This window comes from Palaemon carinicauda, chromosome 17 (assembly GCF_036898095.1).
Source record: "Palaemon carinicauda isolate YSFRI2023 chromosome 17, ASM3689809v2, whole genome shotgun sequence".
NCBI lineage: Eukaryota > Metazoa > Arthropoda > Malacostraca > Decapoda > Palaemonidae > Palaemon > Palaemon carinicauda.
In genome coordinates, this window is record NC_090741.1 from 68,913,861 (window position 1) to 68,924,791 (window position 10,931).

The following is a 10,931-nucleotide window of genomic DNA, read 5'->3' on the forward strand; positions in this document are numbered from 1 at the left end:
ATTTTAGAGGTCTGAGCACCTCCCTGGCCTTCGAGGAAAACATGGCTGTGGGAAAGATCCTGAAGGATGGGACCTGGTCTAGACAGTCCACCTTCATGGAACACTATCTCAAAGATTGCTCGAGAAAATCCTTGGACAGGTTTTCCATTGGCCCAATCATTTCGGCCCTTCAAGAGATCTAAGGTCATAGCCCCAGGGTAACCAGGGGTGTTAATGCCAAGAGACACTAGTTTCTTCCTTAACCTTACCCCCCTTTCCTTCCTTCCCCGGTCCATCCGGGCCAGGAAGATGTTGAAAAGACCTTAGTTACTTAAAGGAGCGCCATTCAAGAGGACATGTATCGGAGTTGGTTTTGAAAAGGTAAGCCATTAGGCACTAAGTGAGTTTTTTTGGATAGTTTCCCCTTCTTTTCGTGCAGTTTTCTAGTGGTCGTGGAACCAAGACCTCCTTAGAGGTTCCCTATCTCTCGTGCTTTCCCGTCGACTTCTGATCCCTGTAGGACACTCCCACCTCCTAAAGTGAAAGTCTCCTAAGAAGGTAGTTCTAGGTAAGTAACCGTGTTGGAACAAATCACAAATTTTTAAGTAATTTGTATTTTTCCTAACATACTTACCTAGAACTGCCTTCGGATTATGGCCCACCCATCCTTCCCCGAGAACCTGCAGGATCGAGTAGTACCTGTTCCAACGAAACTCACTGACGAGTCGACGACCTGAGCTAGCACGCTGCCCGACCCCGTGTCGTCTCAGGGCACGTATCACACTGCCTGAGGTTGACCCCGTAGAAAACGGGAAGAGGGTAAACTATACAAAAAAGCTGGTCAGTTAGGTAGAGTTACCAGTAACTCCTAAGAAGGTAGTTCTAGGTAAGTATGTTAGGAAAAATACAAATTACTTAAAAATTTGTGATTCCTATTTTAAAGGACCTAGAGTTGTAATGCTAAAAAAATTGCAAAGGATGTTGCGAGCCCGGTGCACATAGCTTTGACCTGATAGATAATTCTTTTGAGGACAAAGCAGAGGTACTACAGAGAGGGCTGATGAATGGGTATTTGGAAATTCATGCACATGCCCCATATCCTCCAAATGCATAAAGTTCCCTTATCTGATGGAATCTGCACATTTCTATTGAGACATTTATTTGTAAGTGAATGGTCAGTCGCCAGTCTCCTATCCCCAATCAACTTCTTCACATAAGTAGAATAGAAAGTTGTAAAAGCTGGACCACTATTAGGTTACAACTTCCAGTATCTCTTCCACCTCTGGCAACAAGGCTGGAGCTTTCATTGATACTCGAAGTTAAGTCTAAGATTTTATTGGATGCTGAGAGATTAGAAGGCAATGGTCATTGAAGGGTTATTTGAACCCATCCTGAAGAACACAAACTACCCAGGTCCCCCCTCCCCCTGGACCCCTGCCATATTGCTCAATGACAGTAATTCTCATACTCATGGCAACTTGAGTAGGATGGACTGCCATCCTCGATATTTCTCTCCAATATCCCTCTTTCTATCCTTCCAGGATGAAGACTGAGAAGGGACAAGAAAGAGCTGAATTGGCTCAGAGGCCTTTAACAAGAAAAAACTTTTTTTTTCCCACTTCCTCAAAAGCATGGCCACAGTTCCCTTCAAAGCACTGGAAGGCTTCTATGATATTACACCGAGGATAAGGGAATCCCAACTCAGATTGCCTTTTTTCCACCTCCATATCAATCTTATTCTGTAGAGAGAGCTAGTTCAAACCCTGCACTGATCTGTTACAAAGTGCAGGTCATTTCCTGGGAGCAGCTTTTATTGAATAGAGTAAGAGCACAGAGCCTCTCTCCCTCTGGAATAAGTTGACCCACAGGTCTGCCTATTGAGCCCAAAATGAAATGGACATTCTTCTCTGCAATACCAGCCTTCTGAACTTTGCTCATCCTCCAAAGTGGACAATCCTGTCCCAGTAACAAAGTCAACAATTGTGAGAAACCAAAGGTAAAGCCACAATGCTGCCTTTAGAGAGGCCATGATAAGTGATTCTTAGGTAGACGGGATTGCTGTTTGTTCAATTCTCTCCAGGAGAATGGTTGTTCGTCAGCCTACAGTGTGACAAGTTGACTTGAGGGGGAGTTGCTTCGCTTTCCTCTGAAACGTTGAATTCAGTATCTTCCTAGATTGGCAGGTAAAAGTGACTTGTCTGACCTGGAAATCATAGAATTCACTTACTTCAAAACATTTATAGCAAATCTGGACCAAGCTCTACTAAACCATAATCTTGGCTTGTTGAGGGTGCCATAAGACTTCTTGATGAAGGAAATCACGTTAATAAAGACACAATGGATGCCTCTCCCACTCTGCTTGCACGTGGTCTTGAGGTGGAGGACCATCAGGTTCCACCAGATTTCATAGGCCTTTAGAAGACTCTCACCTTAGAAGGGATGGATGCACTGAAGCCCACCCTAGTGAATGCCCATGCTAATACCGTATATGCATTTGAAGCTGAGAACTGACATGGTCACATATTTACTTGATCTTGATAAGGGGACATATTACAAGTGATCACAACCCCTTTCCATTACACTAGGTGATTCTCTCATATCAAGTTTTTATGAGCACTTGTAAAACAGAAGGTTTACCAATTACACTGGATCCCTTTGACTAAGTGCATGGAGGTGCCTCCCTATGATGTTAACAAGTCCCTTGTAGTGCATTTTTTCTAGTTGAGTTTTCATAGAAACTTGTTTAGGCTCAAGAATTTATCAAGTTTTAGCATCCTAATGCCAAATTTTATAGGAGGTAAAGGATTGATTTATCCCTTGCTCATTTGGCATGACTAGGAAGAGGACGATTTAAAGTGGAGATGAAAACTCCGAGCTGGTTCAGGAACACTATCCTCCCACATTGGGAGTGAGCATTCTTCATAATATACAATGGTTTTCTTTCTCTTAAAAACAAATGAGAAATTTTAAAAGTAATTTGCATAACCACTCATCCAACCACCACCAATAAACTAATGTACATTGTTACTAAGCTTGAAAAACCTTTTTATAGCTTGTGCCTGGAATGTTTTTATATAAAAGACTTTACGAAATAAAGATGATTTTAGATATTCGTCCCATCACATTTAAGAGGCTTTATTTTTTATCCGTAGGGAACTCCGAAACTCAAGACTAGTGAAGAAGAAATAATTGATGATAGATTGTCTGGTATGCCTCGCAGATCCAATAGAAAAGCTAGCTTGCCTACCAGGTAAGTTGTCCTGCAAAGTTGGTGTATAATTACAGGTTTTTTCAATGGTGTATACAGTTCGATGTATCTAGATTGAGTTTTATTTTCTAAATACTATGCAGCTATAGTGTAATTAAGTGTGGGATAACAGTTATAAATTAGAAAACACAACTATTTAATCTTGGTTACATTGGAACTGTTTCCCTTACATCTTTTAAGTAATTACAGTATTTATTCCTTCCGTTTTAGAATTTTTCCCTTTAATTAGATAATCAGACTGAATGTCACTGATTCCATTTTTTTTTTATTCAAATTAGGATGTAAAACAGGATTCTGTATGTAACATAAACTCGAACAAGTTAGAGAGCTAAGAGAAAACAGAAAAAAAGTAAAATGCTATAATTAGTGCAGCTGGGACTGAATAGGTACTGGAAAGAATCAGTACTGTTTAGATTTGACTGCATAAAGGGAACTCTATGCTGTACTCATCTGAGGGTATTTGTGTTAGTGATATGGCAGCTTTGAACATATGTATGCAGTGAAAATTATTTCTATGAATCTCCCCAGACATTCAAATGGGTTCTTTCTCAAAGCTTGCTTATACTGTATTGACGTTTACCCCCAAAATTTAAAAAATTCCTGTTTCCTTTCCTTTTAATAAGCTTAGGCCTCTAATATAGTTTTGAGACAATCTAGCAGCTAATGGCCATAATCACAGTGTGGGTGAGCTTACGTCTTTTGTCTTTGTCTCTTCTTTGATCTGGTACAGTATTAGTAAGCCTACTTTACTCCATTGCATTCTCTAGATAAAGTTGTTTTGGTTATTAGTTATTGCCACTGATATCATTTCCTGGACTCTTAATAATTACTGTGTAGTTTGTTCAAGGTAATTTTTTCTGGGTGGTCAGGATTTGCATTCTCTTTGTATTTTGTGCAAGGCAATACAGTATTGTGATTTAGATAATCGTTATTAAAAATGCAAAGGCCTTGATGTTCTTAAGGGAAAATATATAGGGATGTTGTTGACCAAAATTAAAAGTTCCAAACGTAAAAGAAACTGATTTTTTATTAAAAGTATACCCTTAGAAGAAAAGTTTACTTCGTAGTGGGGAGGATGACAATAATGCCACTCTAGCCATAAATGAATCTGGTTATGATAGTGATGGTCTTTAAAAGTTCTTTCCATCTTTAGCTTCTTTATTGCAATCGGAAAAAGTCCATGTATCAATTCAGGCTGTATAACTTAACCTTCTCAGTTTTTAACCATAGCCTAATTCGTCAAGCTTTGCCTAGTGGTTCTAGTGCACCACTCAGTAAGGGTTCTGTTGGTGCACAGTTTACAACAGGGTCAAGATCGTGTCTTAAATCCTCAAATTCTATATTTACTTTGGATCTTTTGTTAGACAAACCTTTGCATTTTTAGAATATAGTCCGCTATATTAGACCACTAAATATTGAGTCAGATGACCGAGCTGGTAGATAGGATCCTAATATACCTCAGGATGAAGTAAGTACAGTACTCATAAACAACTAATCATTTTATATATAAGTGGCATGGTGTATTGTTTGATTCCCTCGGAGCAAAGCAGTGAACGGTTGCATCATGTTTCGAATAACTATATCTTGGGGGTTGTTATATTCCTCCTCTTATCATAGTAAGCAATGATGATCAACCGCTTGACAGCTATTTTATTATTGAAGTATTTTATATTCCTTGTGGAACAGGAAAAAGCATTGAAAATAAGTTGAAATAGTTATTTTTAAGCTTCAATAAGTTGTATGTTCAAATCATAATTCAAATTGAAGTGAGATTGGCTCTTATAGGGGTGACCACTAACAATTCTTAATGTGTATCTAGTTAGTAAACTAGATCCTTATATCACGCCACTTGCTAAAGTAAGCCCTTATGATCTACCACTTTTAGCTATACTAGTTTGATAAGTGAAATATTGTTCGATTCGTGTAGGTAATCTTGAGTTGTTTTTGAAGCTTCCATCATGTTTCAGGGAGGTCTAGTGTTCATGTGATATAAAAAAATATATATAAACAAGAACAGATGTCATATAGTTGTTATCTGCCATAGTCATGTAAAATGTAGTTTTTTATTAAGATGGTATATAAGAAGAAAGAAAGAGGGTTCTATTTATCTATCTATCTAAATAGGTCATTTATGTAGGTATATACTGTACATACATACCTTTGTAAAGGACTTGCCTCCTCGGGAAATCAAGGAACTATGTCTCACCTGTAAGTACTGTAGTATAAGAGCATTGTACAGTGAACCCTCGCTACTTCGCGGTTCGACCATCGCGGATTCACCACTTCGCGGGGTTTTCCCATAACCCATATATATATACATATCGCGGATTTTCCGGAAAATTCGAAAATACCGCGAAATCTGAAGACAACCAAATACGATATTTTGTTACCTGTAATTCCATTAAATTAGTAATATCTGCTCTTACTGATTGTTCATTGCATTACATATGATATATAATTCAGCACAGAAAGAAATAAAACACGAAAAGAGAATGTGATCATACGATAATTCAGTACGTAGTAAAATTAAATCGAACATGAAACGCAAATCAGATGCAGTCATACCATATTAGAATGGTGTGTACTGTAATGGATGTGCTTCTTTTCCATGAATCTTTTGTATGTATACGTACGTAGTACAGTACTGCATCCAATAATATTCTTTGTTGCAAAAATCACAATTCGAATACTGTAAGCGTACGAGAGAGAGAGAGAGAGAGAGAGAGAGAGAGAGAGAGAGAGAGAGAGAGAGAGAGAGAGCGTAAAATAGCGTACGTAAATTTTTATTATTATTGTTATTATTATTATTATTGTTGTTGTTGTTAATAAAATTATTATTGTTATTATTATTAATCATTATTATTATTATTATTACTGTACAGTATTATTATCATTATTTATTATTATTACGGTATTGTACTTAATCTACGTACGTTCAGTGTGCGCGGGACATCTTCTATGAGTAACCAACGCACCATAGTACTGTATAAGACGGGTTGTGATTGGTTCAAGCGCTGATAGATGACGAATCAAAACTCAAGTTTTGTTATCTAGCCTGTGATTGGTGTTTTGCCCGCATCTTCTACCCGCAGCATCAAAGTTCTCGCGGGGCTGCATCGTTCACTTTCTCTTTCCGCGTATTGCTGAGTAGACGTTCTTAAGTTTGTGAAGTTTAATCTGTGCTGTGTGCGACTGTTTTAAGTTGAACTTTTTGTTGAACTTTCTGTTACAATGCCTCCCAAGCGTTCTGCTTCTAGTAAGGCTGGTAGTGAGCCTAAACGCCACCGAAGGATGATGACGATAGCTGAGAAGGTTACGCTTCTCGACATGTTAAAAGATGGTAGAAGTTACGCGGCCGCCGGCCGCCATTTTGGCATCAACGAATCCACCGTTCGCTACATCAAGAAGGACGAGGCGAACATTAGAAAGACTGCTGCAATCACCTTTAGCAGATCAGCGAAGCGAGTCGTTACAACGCGTAGTAAAACGATCGTACGCATGGAAGGTGCTTTAGCTGTGTGGATTGCCGACTGTCGGAAGAAGAACATAGCGTTGGATACGAACACCATCCGAACAAAGGCTTTGAGCTTGTATGAGAATTTTGCGGCAAAGGAACCTCATGACGACGATGGCGACCATGCTGAAGAAGATGATGATGTAGATGATCCTCAACCAGGGACCTCCACTGATTCCCAGCGTCAGAAACAACGTTTTTCCGCCAGCAAAGGATGGTTCGCGAAGTTTCAGAAACGCTTCGCCCTGAAAAGCGTTTCCCTGCATGGGGAGTCTGCTTCCGCTGACACTGCCGCTGCTGAAACTTACGTGAACCAGACTTTCAAGAACATTATCGCTGAAGGTGGATACAAGCCGGAACAAGTGTTTAATATGGATGAAACCGGCTTGTTTTGGAAGAGAATGCCGTCGCGAACTTTCCTGTTCAAAGAGGAAGCCAAAGCCTCTGGCTTTAAGGCATTCAAGGATCGCGTTACCCTCGTGATGTGTGGCAATGCTGCTGGATTTTTGTTAAAGCCGGGGCTTATTTATAAGTCGAAAAATCCTCGCGCTTTGAAAAATAAAAATAAGAATCTCCTTCCCGTGTACTGGATGCATAATCAAAAAGCATGGATTACGAAGATGCTGACCTCCAACTGGTTCCACCAGTGTTTCATCCCGCAAGTCCATGAATATCTCTTAGAGAAGGGCTTGCCATTCAAGATCCTTCTCCTTATGGATAACGCTGGTGGACACGCAACTGACCTGTCGCGTGAGGGCGTTCAGGTTGAGTTCCTGCCACCCAACACCACGTCATTAATTCAACCGATGGACCAGGGGGTTATCAGGGCGTTCAAGGCCCTCTACACGAAGAATACCTTGGCGGACCTCGTTGCGTGTGTGGATGCTGCCCAAGATGACGAGGATGAAGATTTCAACTTGAAGGCGTACTGGCGGCAGTACACCATAGCCACGTGCCTGCAGAATATTCAAAAGGCACTTCAAGAGATGAAACCTGCAACCGTGAATGCGAGCTGGAAGAAGTTGTGGCCCGAGATTGTTTACGACGACAAGGGATTTACTCCGTCGGAAATCCAACACTCTGCAATACGGAAATCTGTGCAGTTGGCTGCCATAATTGGAGGTGACGGGTTTGGCGACATGACGACTGAAGACGTCGACGAGTTGTTGGACTGCCATTCCCAGCCCCTAACTGACGCAGACCTCGAAGACCTGACGAAATCGGCAAGTGAGGAAGAGAGTGAGGGTGCCCAGGAAGAGACCCAAGAAAATGTCGAAGAAACGGGCTTAACATTAGAACGGCTTGCCAAGTTCTGCAACCATATGAAGGAGGCGAAAGAAATGTTACAAGAGTGGGACGAGGATATGGTTCGCTCGATGCAATTCTCAAATAAGGTCGATGACATCATGACTCCCTACAGGATGCTCTTGGATCGAAAAAAGAAGCAGCGGCAACAACTTCCGATCACAATGTTCTTCCAGCCTCGCAAAAAAGAGCCAGTTCCTCCTGCTAGTACGCCTTCGGAAGAAATTGAAGAAGTTGAAGAGGTGTCCCAGGAAAAGGCACCTCCGTCTGAAGAGACGTAAAATACTATCATTGACTGCACAGTAGAACACATCATCAGCTTCATCATCATCATTTCTACTGTGCAGCAAATTCATCGCCATCGTCATTCAAGTTTTTCTTGAACTTCTTTCGTGGTGAGTACAGTAACAATCTTTATTTTTTACTTTAACCTGTTTTATAGTTTAGTAATGTACGTACTGTATGCATTAAGTTAAAGGGAAGGTTTTAAAAGTCTACATGTTGTAACCTATCATATTTTTTTTGTTTAAAATTTACATTCGTACGTAAAACAATCTCTCTCTCTCTCTCTCTCTCTCTCTCTCTCTCTCTCTCTCTCTCTCTCTCTCTCTCTCTCTCTCTCTCTCTCTCTCTCTCTCTCTCTCTCTCTCAAATTGTTTTCCTGCTTTGCTACGTACAAGTACTGTATAATTTATATTTGTAAGGTAACATATTTTGTAAATGCTTTTACTGTAAATACTGTATGTACTGTATCATTATTTATCACTATCATCATGCGCGTTAAATGCCTTGTTTGTTCTGAGCGTGGTTGTTTACTGAGCGTACACGCCGTCGTTTCAGGCGGCGTCATAAAGAAAAAGATTTCATTTGGAAGTCCTAAGAAAAATACGTAAACTAAAACATTGGTAATAAAAAAATCAACATACAGTACTGTATAATCAATATAATCGATGCAAAAACTAACCTATATATGTGTACTGTACACTAAATGAGTTTGTTTCTTCATTATGATCAGAGATGAACGTAAACAAAACATTGGTTGCCATTTTTTATCGTGCTTTTTAGGTGTTTAGGAAACACATGATATAAAATCGCCTTTAATATTTGTGCCTGTTTTAGTTTAGGGTGCTGTAGTACATGCATTAAGTGTTCTGTACATTAAAGGGTGGTTTGTTAACAGTACTACGTATAAGGGAAGGTTTTAAAAGTCCGAATATACATGTTAAATAAATAGGTAAATATGCTGTCACTACTTCGCGGATTTTCACCTATCGCGCCCGCGTCTGGAACCTATCTACCGCGATAAACGAGGGTTCACTGTATATGAAAAGTAATGGATCGCACCTTCATTTTGAAAAAGTGCACATGCTAATGCTAGAGCCAAAATTCACCTCCCATGGAGAACCTTGTACATGAAAACAAGCGAATGGCACTTTCAATTAGAAAAAAAGTTACATGCTAATGCTTAAGAGTATGTCCTTGATGCAAACTATGAGAAAAACTTGTATGAGAAGTTTAAACAAATAAGCTTTCAAATACTGTATGACCAAAATGAAATACAGTTCTTAAGATGTGGCAATCTCCTTGCCTTTGAGATTTTTACAATCTTTTTGCATTTATGCGAGATGTATGTAATTGCATACTTTTATAACTGAAGTATGATACCAAGTAAAACAATGGTGTTTTCATGTTATGGTTAAACTCATTTTTCATTTGTGTTAAATTTCTATCTATATTAATATTTAGATTGTTGTAGGTGCATGAGATGTCTTGTTTTAGAAAAGTTTTATTTATTTTCTACTTTAAAATAGATACAGAGACACAATAGCTGGACAAGATTTTGAGAAGCTTCTTGACGTAAATGTGAAAGAGGAAGACCCAGATGACGGCGACATGGATGACACGGACGTTGACTACAGGTATAATGGCACTTACATCAAGCCATCTCTATTAGGCGTCACTCCCGAAGATTACAGAGAGAAGGAAGATTTGGAAAAAATGTCAGACGATGGCACCAGTATTATTATAGCTGCCGAACCTGCCGAGCAGCCTTCGGATCTCCCAGTTTCTGTTAATATTGAGGTTGATTTTCAGGATGGTAAGAATTGTTTTAATAAGTATCTTGGGAAATTTTTGTACTGTTTGCCTAAAATTATTTACATCTTTATGGAAAATCCAGCTAAATATTTTATTTGGCAATTTTATAAGTTTACAAGCCATTTTCTAGGTTACAGCTGGTACCTTTAGAGAATGGGCAGCTTTTATCCAGTTTTTATTTTTTTCTCAAAATAGTATTCGTGCAATATTTTGCTAAATTAAAATTTTATTTAATTCCAATTGGTACAGGCTAATGATCAATAACCTTAAGGATGCATGCGCTATATTTATCCGTTGTTCATGTTATCTACTCCGTTGCAGCTTGACTTTTCCCACCAATATATGCAGTGTCATGAGATAAGAGAAGAAATACTTGTTATTGACATTTTTTTTTTTCTGTTATCAGTAGTATTTTTTTATTGGCAACCATTGTGGGAGATGTTTTTTATTCTTGTAATTTTCACAACAATTATTCCATATTGTATTTGGGCAATCATGCATTTTTTATTCACATTTTAGTTTCCTCCTGGACTGTTGTCTAGTGATCTTAAATGAAATTTTTATTTCAGAATCTTTTATCACTTACTGTAAACTATGGATTTTCCTATTTTTTATTGTTAACTTTTTTATGACTTCATTCATATGATTTATAATAAAACTGTAAAGAGAATAAGTCTTTTTCTTTTGTACATCAAATGAATAAGGCATTATTTTCAGAAGTAAATCTACTTGAAAGGGTAGATAAATACACTAGCATTTTTCCATTTA

The 10,931-nt window shown here is 38.8% G+C and overlaps 1 protein-coding gene across 2 annotated transcripts in view; it reads left to right on the forward strand.

Annotated features, from left to right (window-relative positions):
* LOC137656849 (zinc finger protein 596-like) overlaps positions 1 to 10,931 on the forward strand; it is a 104,370-nt gene that overhangs the window by 40,414 nt on the left and 53,025 nt on the right. For both annotated transcript variants that reach the window (XM_068391199.1, XM_068391200.1), the window contains exons 5-6: positions 3,132 to 3,229; positions 9,878 to 10,164. In XM_068391199.1, coding sequence (XP_068247300.1) covers positions 3,132 to 3,229; positions 9,878 to 10,164 — 385 coding nt within the window. The remainder of the gene's footprint in view (positions 1 to 3,131; positions 3,230 to 9,877; positions 10,165 to 10,931) is intronic.